The 18,294-nt window shown below is 45.4% G+C and overlaps 1 protein-coding gene across 1 annotated transcript in view; it reads left to right on the top strand.

Moving 5' to 3' along the window:
• Positions 1–18,294, top strand: part of LHX4 (LIM homeobox 4) — a 95,439-nt gene that overhangs the window by 46,059 nt on the left and 31,086 nt on the right. Inside the window, exon 2 of the mRNA XM_060233386.1 lies at positions 5,746–5,917. Coding sequence (XP_060089369.1) covers positions 5,746–5,917 — 172 coding nt within the window. The remainder of the gene's footprint in view (positions 1–5,745; positions 5,918–18,294) is intronic.

Below are 18,294 nucleotides of genomic sequence, written 5' to 3'. Positions count from 1 at the left end.
CTGCCAGTATTGCACCCCCAGGTGTACTAAATTATATAAGCTCAGTACCTACCTTAAAATGCTTCTGGAATTAGAATTGTCATAAGAAAACCTTACTCCCATCATTTTTTTGTTTTAAAAAGCCCCGCGGGAACTCATTTGCATATTAGGCCACACCGCCTGACACCAAGTCAGCCGGAATTGTGTTCCTGTGCGTTCCTGCTAAGAATTTTTTTTTTTTAAAGCCCTGGATAAGACCTCCCATCTTCTGGTTTAATCTGCCCAAGAGTGATAGTACTGGTAAGCAATGTAAGCTACTTTCACCCCCAATATATAGAGCCATGGCACACTCACACTTCTCTCCGCCCCCCAGCAATTCAAGAGATTGTACATACTGTGCCCAGAGATATCATCTATTGGGTGCTCTGTAATGATAGCACATCTAGTATGCATGGAGTTAGGAGGATGGAGATACCAAATTGTCTGTTGAAGCAAAACTGTGGACAAGAGAAAACTGTCTGGGGTGCTGCAAAGGGTTACTAGCAAAGAGCTTCCAAAAATATTTATCAAGAAAGAAAAGTCCCAGCCCTGAACTGGATAGTCCAGGCATGCCTGGTCTCATCAGATCTCAGAAGCTAAGCAGTGTTAACTCTGGCAAGTACTTGGATGGGAGACCTCCTTGGAATACCAGAGATGGGAGGCAGGGGTAGGTTTTATTCAGCCGCCTCTCTGAATATCCTCCATATATTCTCCACAGCCACCTCTCTAAATATCCCCCCTGAGGTTGCCATAATTTTCCAGTACGCACACACACACATACCCTGAATGAATAGCCCCATCACATCTTGAAATGCTAGAATCCTTTTGCACAAATGAACATAAGGTGGGCTGCATTGTTAATAGATGGCAAGGAGATTGACACATCCACACAACTATAAATAAATACATTTAAGTGTGACCATTCTTCCTGTGAAAGCTGAAACTCCTGTGCCAGGTGGGAAAAAGGGATAAAGGAGGCCATCCTAAGCAGGCCTATTCCAGAAAAAAAAATCCAATTTTGTTCAGTTGGGCTTATACCCAGAATAGTATTCTTAGGACTGTGGCCGTCATGGCTATAGAATGTCCATCAATGACCTAGTTTCCATCTCTGTATTTAACAACTGAAATCGTTAAAAGTAATGGACTCATCACTGGGCAAAGTCATTCTTGCTTTTCATGAATTTACTGGATGTGGTTATATTGCCGCTTTCTTTCAAAGAGCAAAGGTGAAGCCATTTTGCCACCTTTGAAAGGCACGAAAAGGCCGAGAAAGCTTTTTGTTCTTTGGGTGTAAGGCCAGAAGAATCACATCAGCAGATTTGTCTGGTCTATGTGGTATCTGTGAATGATTGTATGATGGCAATACCGGTGATGCTTTGATGCTTGCTAATATTGAAGCTTGCTAATATTCTTAGAAATTTACATATCTAAATGAGATTGTCCCATGGCAGCAATCATAGGCCGTTCTTTGCCATTATACAGTGCAAGATTGAATGCACAAATTTAAACTGTGTGTTTCTGGATCAAGGCAGCCTTCCACCAGTTCCCAAAAGAACACAAGAAGAGCGCTCCTGCATCACATCAGTGGTCCAGCATCCTGTCTCACACAGCAGCCAACCAGTTCCTCTGGATAGGGTTGCCAAGTCCAATTCAAGAAATATCTGGGGACTTTGGGGGTGGAGCCAGGAGACTTTAGGGGTGGAGCCAGGAGCCAGGGTGTGACAAGCATGATTGAACTCGGAAGGGAGTTCTGGCCATCACATTTAAAGGGATCGCACGCCTTTTAAATACCTTTCCTCCGTTCGGAAATAATGAAGGATAGGGGCACCTTATTCTGAGGCTCATAGAATTGTACCCCCTGGTCCAATCGTTTTGAAAATTGGAGAAGTTTTGAAGAGAGGCACTGAATTCTATATTGAAAATTTGGTGCCTCTATCTCAAAAAAAACCCCAGCCCCCCTAGAGCTCCAGATACCCATGGATGAATTCTCCATTATATCCTATGGAAATTGGTCTCCATAGGGAAGAATGGAGTGCCCAGCAGACATTTCCCTCCCCCCCGCTTTCTGATGACCCTGAAGTGGGGGGAGGCCCTCCAAACCGGGGAATCTCCTGCCCCCACCAGGGAATTGGCAACCCTACCTCTGTAGGGCCACCAATAGGACATAGAGGCCTAACCTTCCCATGATGTAACCTCCAGGCTCTGGGATTCAGAGGTTGGCTGACTCTGAATGTGGAGGTTCCCTTTAATCACCATGGTTAACCAGCCACTGATAAACCATACATCTGTCCAATCCTCTTCCTTCCACCGCAATGAATGGGAACTAATAGGTGCAAATTATTTCCCTTGTGGTTGCAAAAGAGCAAAACCCTATCATTGCTTGAGAATATTCTCTTTTTTACACCAAAAGAAGTGAAAATTACACTAAGGAAGTTGAAGACTGTGATCAGTAGACAGGTAACTTTAGGAATAATGCATCAGTTTCATGGTTCTATGAAGACGTGTCATGAATTTGATGTGTGTTCAGCATGACAAACTAAGAACCCATTTTGGTGGCTCTCTTAGCTTATTTTAATGTGAAGTATACCTGAATAATGCATTGGGATCTTCAGGGAATAAAACTTGCTTAGGGTTACCTCATCTGTATATTCCACTATTACAGTAAAAAGTTTAAAATGTTTGCCAAATCTATTTTAGACAGATAAAAAATGTGATAGATATTTCCTTTGAAATGACACAAACAGCAAAAAAGCAGAGGCCTTCTTCAATTAATAAAGGCTTCTAATATTGGGCAGCATATTTCCTCAGATATTATTGAGAGGGTTTTGTGGTTACTTGAACAAGGGAGTTTTATTTGAAGAATGTATATGTGGAATCATGTCTGATGGTCTGTTTAATGTGCTACACAAAATGTACCGGCGCACAAAATGGTATTGTTTAAGCGTGTAAGGCAAACTGAATGTATTAGATATGGGGGCATCTGATTTGCGGTGAGGTCCAACTGAAGTCACATCCGTGTTTGTCCTGTAGATAGTAATTAAAATTTCCATATAAAATGAGCATGTGTCAGTCCTGTAAACCTAATGCTGTGAGGAAAAAGGCCTTTTATGTGAAAGAGATCGCTGACGGGGAAGCAGTTCAAAAGTAATTTCAACCTTTATATTTTGTCACTTAGGGTACTTCCCCACATAAATGAACAATCATGTCATCTTCTGAGATGGCTAAGGGGAGAACATGATATCAAATTATGCACAGGGTAGAAACAGCTGACAATGAGAAATTTGTCTCCCAAAATACCAGAAAGGGCATCCAGTGAAATTAATGGGCAGTAGATTCAGGACAGACAAAAGGAAATTATTCTTCACACAGAGAGTGTTTAAGATGTGGAATTCACTGCTGGAGGATGTAGTGATGGCCACAGGAATAGACAGCTTTAAAGGGGGATTTAGATAGATTCATAGAGGATATGTTTACCAATGGCTACTAGCCATGGTGTCTGAGGGAAATCTTCATATTCAGAGGCAGTTGTTGAGCATGAAGAACTGAGCTAGCTATATCCTTGCTTTTGAAGAATTCCAAGTGTCTCAGTGACTCTTCCAATTTATCAAATTCTCTTTGGTTTATCCCTTTCCAATAGCCTTTTGGGAAATCAATGCACGCCTATAGCCATTCTCTGTCATTTGGTTTCGCATCTCCCCTCCCTGCCTTTTCCTGACATGCTTGTATCATTGACCAGCTGTGTTACCCGCATAGTTCCTATTTAAATTGCTAGCTTAGACTGCAAAACTCAAGTTTTTAAATCAAAATTTGAATCGGAACAATTATTCTTTCTAGTTGCAGCATACTAGATTTCCTTTCAATCACATTAAAGTCTCAGCCATTTCCCCCTCACTAATTCTTTACTTGAGAAGTTGGCACTGGATGTATAAGTTGATTACAGAATTTCAAACTGCCTGGGGTTTTTGAATTCAATAGAGGACGGAGGAAAGTGTGACTGTCGGGACTGGGGAAAAGGGTTTCCTCCTCCTATGGCTGCGCACAGTAGGATTGGGAAGCCAATATATATGCTACATTGCATATTTTTATGGCCTGCATTTGAAGTAGGATTTTTAGAATACTGTCAGTTACAAGTAACCTGGTCAACTAGAGACTAGGAAAGGAAAGGTCCCCTGTGCAAGCACCAGTCGTTTTTGACTCTGGGGTGAGGTTGCTTTCACAATGCTTTCATGGCAGACTTTTTATGGGGTGGTTTGCCATTACCTTCCTGAGTCATCTACACTTCCCCCTCCCCCCCCCCCCCCGCAGCAAGCTGGGTACTCATTTTACTGACCTCGGAAGGATGGAAGGCTGGGTCAACCTGGAGCCGGCTACCTGAAAACCCAGCTTCCACCGGGGATTGAACTCAGGTCGTGAGCAGAGCTTAGGACTGCAGTACTGCAGCTTTAACACTTTGCGCCACGGTCTCTACTAGAGACTAGACTCCCTCTCTAATGCCTTCAGTATATCTGTCACTTCTTGAGAAAAAATTCAGACTTTTTGGTTCTGTATAGTAGAATACCTCACTAAAAACGATATCCTTCAGAAATCATTTTTTATCATGATTTGGTTTACTTTTAAATGGAATCCATTCCCAGCTAAATATCTTTAGCAGCTTACTCTCTATATGCCTGGAATTCTTCTGCTCGTTGGGTTTGCATGGATGGCTTTACCTTTTTAATTTTGTTTTTAAAGTACAGATGTTTAGTGTTTTATATCCTGCACTCACCTCCTACATCTGCATTTGTTTATAAATGGCACGTCATTCCTTATTTGCTATTTATTGCTTTATGAAGATATGTTCTCTTAATTTGCTTATTGGGTGAGTTTTTGCTATCTGATCAGAATAGTTTGCTTTTGATTGTAACTCTTCCTATTCTGAATAAAAATAAAAAATAATAAAAAACTAGAGACTAGACCTCTGAATTATACAAAATAAGCAGGATGCAAGAGGGCAGCTTCTGCCTTCCTCAGCATACCCACATTGCAGGGCTTTTTGTGTAGCAGGAACTCCTTTGCATATTAGGTCACCCCCCTCTTGTGTAGCCAGTCCTCCAGGAGCGCTTCGTATAGGGCCTACTGTAAGCTCCAGGAGGACTGGCTACATCAGGGGTGTGTGGCCAAATATGCAAAGGACTTCCTGCTAAGGAAAAAAAAATCTTCTTGATATCTAGGCTTTCTTTAAAAAAAGATGTTTAAACCCACGACCTCCAACCTGCAGCTTACAAGGGTACAATCTGGGAAATGCTTTACTTCTTGATTGGAACTGGGTCTTCTGAGAACTTGGAGGCAGTGTAAGAAGATGTAGATTCCTTGAGGTCATGGGATCTGATTCCCATGCTCAACCCAGAGAGAGGGTTCTGTGCCAGAGCTGACCTCAACGATTGGCTGCTGCAAGCTGTATGGCAGCTCTCCCGCTGTGTGCTAATTCAAGTGGCGAGTGGGCAAGATCACAGGGTCAATGCAGGCAGCGTTGCATAATCCCCAAAACAAGGCAACACCTTCTTTCTCTGGGATGCTGCTGTTCCCAGTCCATTGGATTTAACATTCCTTGGAAAATTCCAAACTTGCAGCAGGAGGTTGCAATGCTGGTTTCCGTTTGCTTGCTCCTTGCAGCCTTTTCTTGTTCTGCAGAGGGGGTTTTGTTTCGTTCTTTTGCTGACAGTGTTGTTCTTTCTCTTCCTCTGCCAGAGATCCCCCAATGCGCCGGCTGCAACCAGCACATCTTGGATAAGTTCATCCTGAAAGTCCTCGACCGCCACTGGCACAGCTCCTGCCTCAAGTGTGCCGACTGCCAAATGCAGCTGGCCGACCGCTGCTTCTCCAGAGCCGGAAGCGTCTATTGCAAGGAAGACTTCTTCAAGTAGGTGCCAGAAAGGCCTCCTTGGAGGGTGTGGGAGAGGGTCTCCGGGAAGCTCCAAAGTGTCCCCCCACATTCACCTCCTTGGAAGAGGGACCACTCTTCTCTCAGGCTAACTGAGCTGCCCAGCCAGAGGCTAAAGATATAAGCTGGGAAGTAAAAATTTCAAATATATTGCCCTGACCTGGACAGCCCAAGCAAGTCCAGTCTTGGAAGCTAAGCAGGGTCAACTCCGGCAAGTCCTTGGATGGGAGACCTCCTTGGAATACCAGCAGTCGGGAGGCATGGGCAGGCTTTATTCAGCCACCTCTCTGAATATCCTCCATGCTCCCAGTAGGGGTCAGTCACCAGAGGTTGCCATGACTTTCAGGTTCATACACACAAACATGCATGCACACAGGCACACACAAACGCGCATAAAAAAATTAAAAATTCCAAAAAAGAGAGAAAGTTCAAACATTAGCTCAAATATGACATTATGGATTGGTTCTACTAGCAATAGAGTTGAGAGCAACCTGTAGAAAAACAAAAAAGACCAATTTCACACTAGCCATTTAATCCTGACATTCTACACTAAAATCATAGAATCAGAGTCATAGAGTTGGTTTATCTGATTCTATGATTTTAGTGTAGAATGTCAGTTTGGGGACAGGGCTAAATCAGGATTAAAGGTCTAGTGCGAAAATGTCAAATTTTTGGCGGGGGGAACTCTGTGGCACCATAGAGTCCCCCCCCCAATTGCTAGAGTGTCCCCATGTGAAATCATAGAATTTTCCCCCGGATTGCTAGAGTGTCCCCGTGTGACATGCCTGGTGCGATGATGTCACTTCCAGGTGACATCACCATGTCACACACCCCACACATGACAGAACTCTTTGAGGGTGGGGATACCCCTGGTGGTCCGCTTGGTGCTGGCAGGTTGGGGGCCCTGGAACCAGGGGAACCCCTGCCCCAAGCAGGAGCTTGGGAAGCCTACATTAACAGGCTCAATGGGCTATTGTTTACCAGGTGATGTTATTTACTTCCACAACATGAAAACCATTACCTCCCCATTTCTGCCACTATTACAGTTCCCCCCCTCCAGGCTGTTGGCAACCCTGACTAGTGGTAAAGTTCTACCCTGCAAGGAATCTTTCTCAGTGCAAGTGCCACTGTTGAATGAGTGATCCAACCAGGGGTCATTTTGTAGAAAAACAGGTGGTGGAGCTTACCCAGGGATTGTTATGCAGCTGCACATACTGTTCAATGGACAAGGAGGTGGGACTTTCAGAAGGAGGAGGAGGAACTCTCAGAAAGGTTCAGGAGCCGTGCTCCTGTGAGCTCCCACTGAATCTGAGGCCTGGATCCAACACACCAGCTTGCTTCTATCTATGGTGATAAGATGACCTTGCCTTATAGGATGACAGATGCAAAATGCTTTGAATGTTCAAAAATACGGAGTATTTTCATTATTAATTTCAACTTTCATTCTGCAGTAAATTCCACTTAAACTTTACTCTTGGTTTGTTCCCTAGTGACATAATTTCAAACAGCAGACAACCTGGCTTTCACTCAGTTGGGAGTTACCATGTTAGTAATTATGAGCATCACTGAAGTATGCTCGGGGGGCGGGATGCTTTTAAAAGAGAGGTCTACATTTATTCATAATGCAAAATGAGCTTCTGTATATGCTCAAATGCTACTCTCAGTGGAGGATGTATTTGGCAAGGACCCTGGAGCCAACATTTCCTGCTGTTCAGAGTCCTAGAACCCTAACATATCCAAATTGAAGTTATTGAATTCATTTCATAATTTCATTTTTAATACAGTTGAAACAGGCGGCAATGATAAAAGTCTTATGTGCCCTTCCTTTGTTGATCAATGCATACATAAAACAAAGGGTGCGATCACACACACTAAACAATGCACTTTCAATCCACTTCAATGCACTTTCCAACTGGATTCTACCAGTTCACACAGTCAAGTCCAGTTAGACAGTGCATTGAAAGTGGATTGAAAGCGCATTATTCAGTGTTTGTGATCACAGCCAACATGAAGCAGGAAGGAACGGCCCCCATTGCTGGGCAACCATCTCAGGGCCAATGCAGTTACTGGTCAGAACACAGAAAGCCATGAAAAGGTTGAACTCACTGGTGGTGAGTAACTGGGTAGAATCCTGCTTGAATTACGTATTTACTCACAAATGATTACAGATTTACTTCTTGATTAAAAAAAGAATGTTGAGAGGAGAACCCATGTGGTGTAGCAATTAATGAATTTAGGGTTGCCAGATACAGGTTGGGAAATACCTGGAGAGTTTGGGGATGGAACCTGGAGAGAGACCTCAGTAATGTATAATGCCAGAGCTTCTTTTTTTAGCAGGAACGCACAAAAAAAAGTCCTGGCTGACTTGGTGTCATGGGGTGTGGCCTAATATGCAAATTAGTTCCTGCTGGGCTTTTTCTACAACTAGCCTGGTGCAGAACAATGGTGATGTCAGTGGGTGTGGCCCAATATGCAAATGGGTTCATGTTGGGCTTTTTCTACAAACAAAAGCCCTGTATAATGCCATAGAGTCTACTCTCCAAAGCAGCCATTTTCTCCAGGTGAACTGATCTTGGTTGTCTGGAGATCAGTTGTAAGAACAGGAAACCTCCAGGTACCACCTGGAGGCTGGCAACCCTTGATGAGTTTGTGTGGAACTCTTGGGCCAGCTATTGTCTCAAAGCCTGATCTACCTTATAGAAGAAGAAGACGATTGCAGATTTATATCCCGTCCTTCTCTCTGAATCAGAGACTCAGCGGCTTACAATCTCCTGTATCTTCTCTCCCTCACAACAGACACCCTGTGAAGTGGGTGGGGCTGAGAGGGCTCTCACAGCAGCTGCCCTTTCAAGGACAACTCCTGCGATAGCTATGGCTGACCCAAGGCCATTCCAGCAGCGGAAAATGGAGGAGTGGGGAATCAAACCTGATTCTCCCAGGGTTGTTGTTGTGAGGATAAGGTTAGGAGTTAGACAGACCCTGCACTGAGCTCTTGGGCTAAACAGGAAATGTAGGAAAAGATACAGGAAGTTGTCCAAGCGAGCCAAGCTCTTAAAGGCTCCCTTCTGACTATATCCACTTAGCCCTCTGCAAGTACATATCCCACAGTGGAAGGGCAATTGGCAAGCAACGGTTCCAGAAATCAAAGTGGGGGCCAAATGGCTAGTGCAAACACCGCTCTCCCCGCCCCCCCAAGAGCCTGCGCTGCAGCTTAACCTAAGGCCCCCTCCTGCAACCAGCAATCCCTGCAAGCTGTTCTGCATTAGAAACAAATCCCTTTTGACGGAATATTTTTTTTTTCCTAATCAAAACCTGATCTGCTCCTTGCAGCTGCTTTGACTCAGTGCCGGGGCGGGGAGGGGGCAGGGAATCCAGGCATGGCACAGGTTGTAGAGAACAAGGGCACGGCCTCTCCGGGATCATCTCCAAGTAACGCAGTGACCCAGTTAGCTTGGTAAACAGCCTATGCCCAGTCAGGCCCAGGGAATAAAGAGCACAAAACGGGAACTGGGATGTTTGTTTCATGAGGACCCACTTCTGTTGGTCAGGATGGAAGCTTCTGAATGACACAGTGTTCATCAAGCAGAACGTGTGGTGCGGTGGGACATGGTCCTCACAGTTATATGCTGAAGAGATGCCCTTGAAGAACAGTCACTTCATTATGAAAACGCTTAGCTCTTCAAAGGAGGAAAGGCAGCATGGCATAGCCTGGACAGACCTTGGAAGTTAAGCCTGGTCAATACTTGGAAAGGAGACCACCAAAGACGACTCTGTAGTGTAGAGGAAAGCAACGGTCAACCACCACTGCTTCTCACTAGCCTTGAAAGCCACTTGCTGGGGTTGCTATAAGTCAGTTGTGACTTGCTGGCACCTGCATATGTATGCCGGAGGGGTGGAATGGTATAGCCCAGGGGTGGTCAAACATGCTTAACATAAGATCCACATAGAATAAACATTAGATGTTTGAGAGCTGCAAGACATGAACATCAGATGCGGGAGGGAGGGAGGAAGGAAAATGGATTGGGGGAGAGGAAGAGGTAGAAAGAAAACAACTTTAACTTTAAATGCATTCTCTGGCTGGCTCGGTTTGGAGAAGTGATTTAAAGATAGAAATGCCTTCTCCAAGCTGGCTGACAGGATGGTGGGGGCTTTGAGAGCCACGCAATATGTGTGAAAGAGCTGCATGTGGCTCCCGAGCCGCAGTGTGCCCACCCCTGGTATAGCCTGATCTCCTCAGAACTCAGAAGCCAAGCAGGGTTGGGACTTGGAAGGGAGACGACCAAGGAAGACTCTGCAGAGGAAGGCAATGGCAACCTCCATCTGCTTCTCAAGTGCCTTGAAAGCCCCTTGCTGGGGTTGCTGTAAGTTAGCTGCAACTTGGCAGCACATTACACACACAGAGAGGTGGAATGCTAGCAGGAGCTCCTTTGCATATTAAGCCACACCCCTCTGCTGTAGCCAATCCTCTAAGAGCTTACAAAAAAAGAGCCTTGTGAGTTCTTGGAGGATTGGCTACGTCAGGGGTGTGCAGCCTAATGTGCAAAGGAGCTCCTGCTAGAATTCCACCCCTGCACACACTGCTCTTCAGATACATTCACTGGTGATGTGTCAGTGGTAGAGCTTCAGTTTGGCATGCAGAAGGTCCCCTAGATTCAGTCTCCCGCATCTCCACTTTAAAGGATTAGGCAGTAGGTGATTGCCTGAGACTCTGAAGACCCACTGCTGCTAGTCCAGGTAGATAGTTCTGACCTTGATATATAAAGTGGACTGAATAGAGGCTCCCTATGAGTAGGGTTGCCAGGTCCCCTAGCCTGTCCATTGGGGGGGGGGGGATTGGAGGAAGGCATTCCAGGGGTGGGCAGGGACATCGTGCGGCTTCCCCGACATGCTGTCACCTGGAAGTGATGCCATTGCATTGGGGATGTTGCAGAGGGATGCTCTGGTATTTGGAGTGAAATTCTACTTTTATTTCACCTTGGCCAAATACCAGAGTGTCCCCATGCCAAGTCCCCTGCACGATGGCATCACCCAGAGGTGAGGTCATCCAGCAATTTCCCTCTTTGGGGGTGAGGCTTTCCCCACTGGCCAATGGTGGATTGAAACTCTCCAAAGCAGGCAAAGCCCCATTGGGACCTAGGGGCTAGCAACCCAACCTATAAAACCACTATTGACTCCTTGTGGAAATTAGGTTACTCAGGGCTTTTTTTGGAGCAGGAACTCACAGGAATGCATTTCCAGCTGGCTTGGTGCCAAGGGGTGTGGCCTAATATGCAAATGAGGTCCTGCTGAGCTTTTCCTACAAAAAGCGCCATGTGAAACAATGGTGATGTCGGGGGGGGGGGGTGGCCTAATATACAAATGAGTTCCTGCTGGGCTTTTTCTACAAAAAAAGCCCTGAGGTTACTTATTTTATTACTTGTATGTTTCGCACTAGCAGCTCCAGAGAAGGTTTCCGGAGACAAGAACAGTGGGGAGAGGCTAAATCTGCCCCTTCTTGCCTGCTTTGGGTCACCAGAATGTGTGCTGCAAAGTGGTGGTATTACCGCCCAACGAACACGACGGCTTCGTAGTGGGTAGATGAAGCCTTTGCAGTTCTTAAGCCGTGCAGGGCTGAGGATCATCCTTCTGGCGCTGTTTTTCTTTGCGGCCCACCACATGACAGCATGCTTGAATGGCTCTCTAATGCAAACAACTCCTTTCGGCCTTTATAGTTGTGGCCGAATTAAGCTACAGCTAATGATGGAGGAGAACTGGGCGCATAGCCGTCAGTCTCATTGACATTTCCATGGCACGCGATTGCCCAGCTGAAGAAGTAAGCTGCTTCTCAGGCTCCAGGTTGTGTTTTTCACTGGAAAGGGTCTCTTCTTAGGATTGCCAACCTCCAGGTGGTAGTTGGTCTCCCACTATTACAGTTGATCTCCAGATGAGCAAGACTGGTTCCCCTGGGGGAAATGGCTGCTTTGGAGGGAGGAGTCTACGGTAGCATAGCCTGCTGAGGTTCCACCCCTTCACAAACCCTGCCCTCCGCAGCTCAACCTCCCAAATCTCCAGGTGCTTCCCAGAACAGAGCTGGCATGCGTTGGGAACTTCAAAAAAATGAAAACACCTCCATCCCTTTACTCACACTACAATACCCTTCTTTTGTAGAAAAAGCCCAACAGGAACTCATTTGCATATTAGGCCACACCCCTGGCATCACCCTTGCTTCATGCAGGGCTTTTTGGTGTAAAAACCCAGCAGGAACTCATTTGTAAATTAGGCCACACCCCCTGACACCACCACTGCTTCACACAGAGCTTTTTGGGTGGAAACAACCCAGCAGGAACTCATCTGCATATTAGGCTGCACCCCTAACACCAAGCCACCCAGAACTGCGTTCCTCCTCAAAAAAGGCCCTGAGTGTGCACACTATTTCATCCATGGACAATACTAATGACACAGAGTGCTTACTTCCTGTTCCCATTTGAAAACCATTATTTGCCTAACAGGCTGTGGTGAAGCTGATACTGATTTTGCACTAGGACTTGCTCTGGGTGGAGAGCTTTTTTGCCCTGGTGCTTCTCTCTGTGGAGCTGCAAGTTGGCGTGCCACTCTGCTGTGGCAAGCAGAAGCCACTTTGAAGAGAATCTTGTTTGTTGTGGGAGAGCGGCACGCCAACTCGCAGTTCCGTGGCAGCTTGTGCGAAAATGGAGAGAAGCAGTAGGAGTAAAAGGGCTCTCCAATCGGAACGAGCCTAGTGCGAAATCGATCCCTGTCTCTCCACCCATCCATTCCTCGTCTCAGTGCAGCAGGCAGCATTTGCCTGGCATTGGTTATTGGCAGGGGTAAAATTCTAGCAGGAGCTCCTTTGCATATTAGGCCACCCCCCCTGATGCAGTCAATCCTCATTTATGTCAGATCTGGCCCTCATAACAAATTAGTTCGACACTCCTGCTTTACATGAATTTTACTAATTAGATTATTGACCTGTGAGGCGGATGCCCTTTAAGTGCTTTATCCATGGTCTATCTCTTTTGGGCTAAGGTTGAGTTAATCATCATTCTTTCTTCCAAAGAACTTCTGCAAACTATAGTTCCTTTGTTCCTAGGGCTTAATTTCCTCCTACAGTTTCCTCCCTAAACTGTTTTGTGGAAAATACTGAGAAATTCTCTCAGATTACTATTATTTTTTTTAAAAGCCTAAGATTGTCCACTAGGAAAGCCAAGGGTTTAAATAAAGGGAATTCTGTTGCTTTAGAGTTCCCACAGGATGAATGCTATTTGTGGGCATTTAAACCTACTTAAGAGACTCAAATCTCTCTAATACACACTCCCTCTCCCCTTGTGGAGTTTTTAAACCCAAATTGGACTATAGCTTTGTTCCATCTAATCTCCCCGGCCTGCATCAAAGCACATCTGTTCTGATCCAGGCCAGAGGGCAGAAGGAACCACATTAATGCCTACCGTTGATTGCCCTGCAGTTTTTCTGAGATGTGTTGATTCCTTAGATTTTGGCCCATCATCCAACATATGTTTGTTATGAAACATCAACTTTTGCCTGTGGGCAAACCAGTACCAGTTTCTGCACAGAAGCACTATGCCAATACTCAGGGGTGGAATTCTTGCAGGAGCTCCTTTGCATATTAGGCCATATATCCCTGATGTACCCAATCCTCCAAGAGCTTACAAAAAAGCTCTTGGAGGATTGGCAGCATCAGGGGTGTGTCCTAATATGCAAAGGAGTTCCTGCTATAAAAAAGCCCTGGTTGTTTTGTTTTGTTGTTTTAAAGGGGGGAACATGCAGTTTCTCCTACCAGGATGGCCCAGTGTATAGACTAGCACTGATGAAAAGGGTACAATGGGAAGGCTATCTTTTGCAAATCAGTCAGCTAAGAATTCAAACAGACACACAGCTCCTATTTTCACTCGAAGTAATCCACATCTGAAGACCTTAAAAGGAAACAAACCAAGGCCCTCCCCTTTTATTCCCTGCACCTAGTAACCCCTGCCCATGCCTCAGCGATGCTGTAAAGAAAGCCAAGAAGAAGTTAGGAGGGCAAGATTTGGACTCAGTCCCATGATGCTCCTGTAAAAAAGGTAAAGGTAGCCCCCTGTGCAAGCATCATTCGTTTCCGACTCTTTGGTGACGTTGCTTTCACAATGTTTTCATGGCAGACTTTTTAACGGGGTGATTTGCCATTGCCTTCCCCAGTCATCCATGCTTTCCCCCCAGCAAGCTGGGTACTCATTTTCCTGACTTTGGAAGGAAGGAAGGCTGAGTCAACCTTGAGCCGGCTACCTGAACCCAGCTTCTGCCGGGATTGAACTCAGGTTGTGAGGAGAGAGTTTGGACTGCAGTACTGCAGCTTTACCACTCTGTGCCACGGGGCTGTCTAAGTTTACTCTAACAACTGCTAATTTGTCTCAGTCCTTTTAGAAGAAGAGGAAAGGAAAGGAAAGGAAAGGAAAGGAAAGGAAAGGAAAGGAAAGGAAAGGAAAGGAAAGGAAAGGAAAGGAAAGGAAAGGAAAGGAAAGGAAAGGAAAGGAAAGGAAAGGAAAGGAAAGGAAAGGAAAGGAAAGGAAAGGAAAGGAGGTCCATTTAAAAGTATGAGATAGGTAGTAGGAGATGAGAAAGACCTCCACCCAAGACTGGGGAGGCTCTGCCAGTCTGAGCCAAAAATACTGATCTTGATAGAGCAAGAGTTTGACTCAGGATAAGGCACTTTCCTATGTTCATGGGACAGAAATTCTTTAATTAAGGCAGTAAAATCAATTGCCACCTCATGGCTGGCACCTGGTGGGAGACTGGGGGCATGGACATGAGGGCACCATCTTGTTAATGGCGTGATATCATTTCCGGGGCAAGTGACATCAAGGTGCTCTAAGATCTTGAATCATAGAGTGACATGACATCACTTGCCCTGGAAATGACATCATACTGTCGATGTGACAGCACTTTTTGCTTTATTCCCCACCCCCACCCCACCAGGCAGTGGTGGAAGGTGGCAGCCGCTGGTAGGAGACCTAGAAACCTTGAGTAAGATGTACAGAACAAGCCTTGGTGCTGGGCCTGCTGTCTTCTTAGTGCCGGATTAAACCCTATGGAGGCCCCTAGGCAGTCAAAATCTCGAGGCCCTCCTCACAAATTATCTCAGAATCAGAGAACCCACCCCACCACCTGCAGCCCCAACTGCAGGCACCTTCTCAAAAGCCCCTTTGACAAAGCTGCAAGGGAGAGGCAAAGAGAGGCAAACTTGGCAATGACACCAGCAGCAGCTACACCAGGGAAGTCGGGCAAAGAGTGGCTCAGTTGCTGGCTGTAGTGAAGGCTGGGAAGGCTGCAAGCAGGGGGGAAAACAAGGGGCAAAGCTGGCCCGGGACCCCTAAAGGCGTGGGGGCCCGTAGGCCAGTGCCTACTTTGCCTAATTGCTAATCCAGCCCTGCTTCTCCTACAGTGACCTAATGTAACTGAGTGATGGGCATGTATTTGGGCAATGGTTCTCCAAGCAGGACAAATGCCTGTACAGAGGATGCGCAGTTGCCAGGAGAAATTCCTCCACGATCCCTTCACAACCTCAGAAGCCTCGACTGGAAGGGTGGCTATTCATAGCTGACTCCTTCTGATCGGGGAGATACAGGAGTGGCTTGCCCTGCCTCTTGTGTTGTCAGTGCTAGCATTAAATGGGGCAATGCTTGCCCTCTTCTTTTGGTATGGCTTTTTGTTTTTCCTTGGTGTCTAAGCCGTGTGACCACCGTGCCTGGCCTTTTTTGCAGGCCCAGGGTGACAAGGAGCAAACTCTCTAGCTATGAGGGCAGAGGTAGCATTTGAAGGACTGCCTACTCCGTATGAACCTGCCCGATCACTGTGGGCATCTTCAAGGGCTCTTCTTCGGGTGCCCTCGCCAACTGATGAATGGCAACTCAAGAAAAGGCATTCTCAGTTGTAGCAGCAACAAAATTATGGAATTCCCTCCCCAGACTAATTCATCATCCCTATTGATCATTGCTTCCCGCTGGAGGGTAAATATCTGTTTAATTGGGTGGCCCATCGCTGATCCTCCTTCCAGTTAATGTAGTTTATCAGTGAGTGCAGGGGTGATTTCATAGCAGGAGCTCCTTTGCATATTAGGCCACACCCCCTGATGTAGCCAATCCTCCAAGAGCTTACAAAAAAGAGCCCTGTAAGTTCTTGGAGGATTGGCTGTATCAGGGGTGTGTGGCCTAATATGCAAAGGAGTTTCTGCTACGAAATGAGTGAGTATATTTTGTTTAATTGTTTTTAATTGGTGTTATAAAATGTATTTCTAAAAGCTGATCGAATGGTTTTGATTGTTCGCCACCTTGGGAATCTTAAGCTGGGTGGAAAGGCGGCATAGAAATAGTCTAAAGAAAAATAAAGAATGGGCTTGTCAACTGTGACAGGAGTCTCATGTTGCCACTTGCACTGCAAATTTAATTTCTCACGTTTGTATGTCGCCTAGTTGTGGCTCAGCCCTCAGTTCTGCCCTATTCTTTGATTCAAGCAGGTTTTCCACTTGTTTTAAAAGAAGCACATATACATTTATATATGTGTGCATTTGTCTTTTGCCTTACAAAAAGATACCCATTTTAAAAATTGATCTGGGGATTACAGGATATTATGGAACAGGCACTAGCCAATAGGTGCCTCCTCCCCATTTTGTTCTGAAAATCTGGAGAATCAGTCAGGAATATTGTTATTTTAGAACTCTCCCTGAAAGAAACAACAATGAGTGTTTGTTTAGACAGCAGCAGAATTACGTTCAGTTATCTGTGTCTTCCTGAAAAGGGTTAATTCTCATCTTATTCTTTTGAGGAGTGTATGTGTAAATTACTGTGTCAATTTCACAGACTTATGTATGGACAAAATTACAGCATACCACCTCTAAGAAAAGAAATGACTGAAAAGGAGCGATTTCCCCTCCCAATGTAACTGTATCACGAAATAGCATGGGAATTGACCCTCAGAGATGTAACCCCAGAGAAAGCTCAAACAGTTATTGCATCATTTGTTATGAGGGTCAGATCTGATATCAATGAGACCTTGTCGGGCTGGGCCATGTGTGTCATAAAATGTAATTCCTGGTAGTGGAGATATAAACTTTATAAAGGACACAAACACAATTAGAGATTTAAAAAAAAACTTAAAGTAAAACATTCTTAAAAGATTAGCAATATTTTGTTTATTTAACAGTCTCTGATAACTGATGCCTCTTGCTCTGAATCACAGCATCAAAATCTGGAAACAATGTCTGTGCTGTGGCAATCTTGAGTATGCTGTTCAGATGTTGTTCAGGGGTGTGTCTGTGAGCTGCAAACCTATTTTTGATTTATTGAGATTCCTTTCAGAAATCTCAAGGTCAATGCTTTGAGCCTAAGACCCAGGGGGAAAACATGAAACAGCGGGGTATTGCAAACTTTTGTACATAGTTGCTTCATGTGCTGGTCAGCCAATGGAGAAAATAGAGGCTTTGCTCTGTAGCTTAATTGAGCAAGCCTGGCAAGCAAAATGTGATGCTGAAGGAAACAAGAGAGGGAGAAGGAAGCAGATCAGTGAGTTGCTTACGGGCCTAATAGAAGCCCTCTGGGGGCCTAATCAGTCCCACAGGCTGCATGTTTGACACCCCTGAGTTATGGCCTTGATGTAGGAAAGCCCACAATAAAGGCAAACTTGAAGAATTCCTGTTTGTGTGCATATCTCATTTCCTAAGCACCTGAAGGGCATGCAGTGGCTGGAGCTTCACAACTTATGCTGTTTTTACAACTCCCAGCAGAGCAGTGCTCTGAGAATTGCCATAGATAATATGTTCTCTCTGCGGACCACTCCCCAGTGCCCCTTTGCTGGCATTAATGAGCGTTTTAATCTAGCAGTTAATATCCTTCTCATTTTGCCAGCTGTTTGGATCTCTCTGGAGAGGAGGGATAGAAGTAGAGGGAAATGGCTGTTTGATCTAACCTGCTGAAATGTGTGTTTGCTTTTATTTAAAACCTCTCTAATGGCATTACATAAGCAGGTTTAAAAAGGAAGTAATGACTCTCGTGTGAGCATCGGTCTTGCAGGGTAAGAGCCAATTCCACAGTTTTATCCCCCTGCCATACTCCATGGGAGAGAATTCCACAGAAGGAGTGGAATCTATTATATAGGAATATAGAATCCAGAAGAAAACTGCAGGGAAGAACTGGGAATGGGAGCAGACAAAAATGAAATCCCTCCCCCCCCCCAGGTTTGTGGAACATTCTTGCAAATGGATTTTAAATTTTGAGACATCTCCACTGTGGAAATATGCTAGCTCAGAGGTCAGCGATGCCCAAATAAAAGAACACAAGAAGAACCCTGCTAGATCATACCAGTGGTCCATC

This window comes from Heteronotia binoei, chromosome 2 (assembly GCF_032191835.1).
Source record: "Heteronotia binoei isolate CCM8104 ecotype False Entrance Well chromosome 2, APGP_CSIRO_Hbin_v1, whole genome shotgun sequence".
Classification (NCBI taxonomy): Eukaryota; Metazoa; Chordata; class Lepidosauria; order Squamata; family Gekkonidae; genus Heteronotia; species Heteronotia binoei.
Note: the sequence above shows the minus strand (reverse complement) of the source record. Positions and strands in the feature narration are given on the sequence as shown.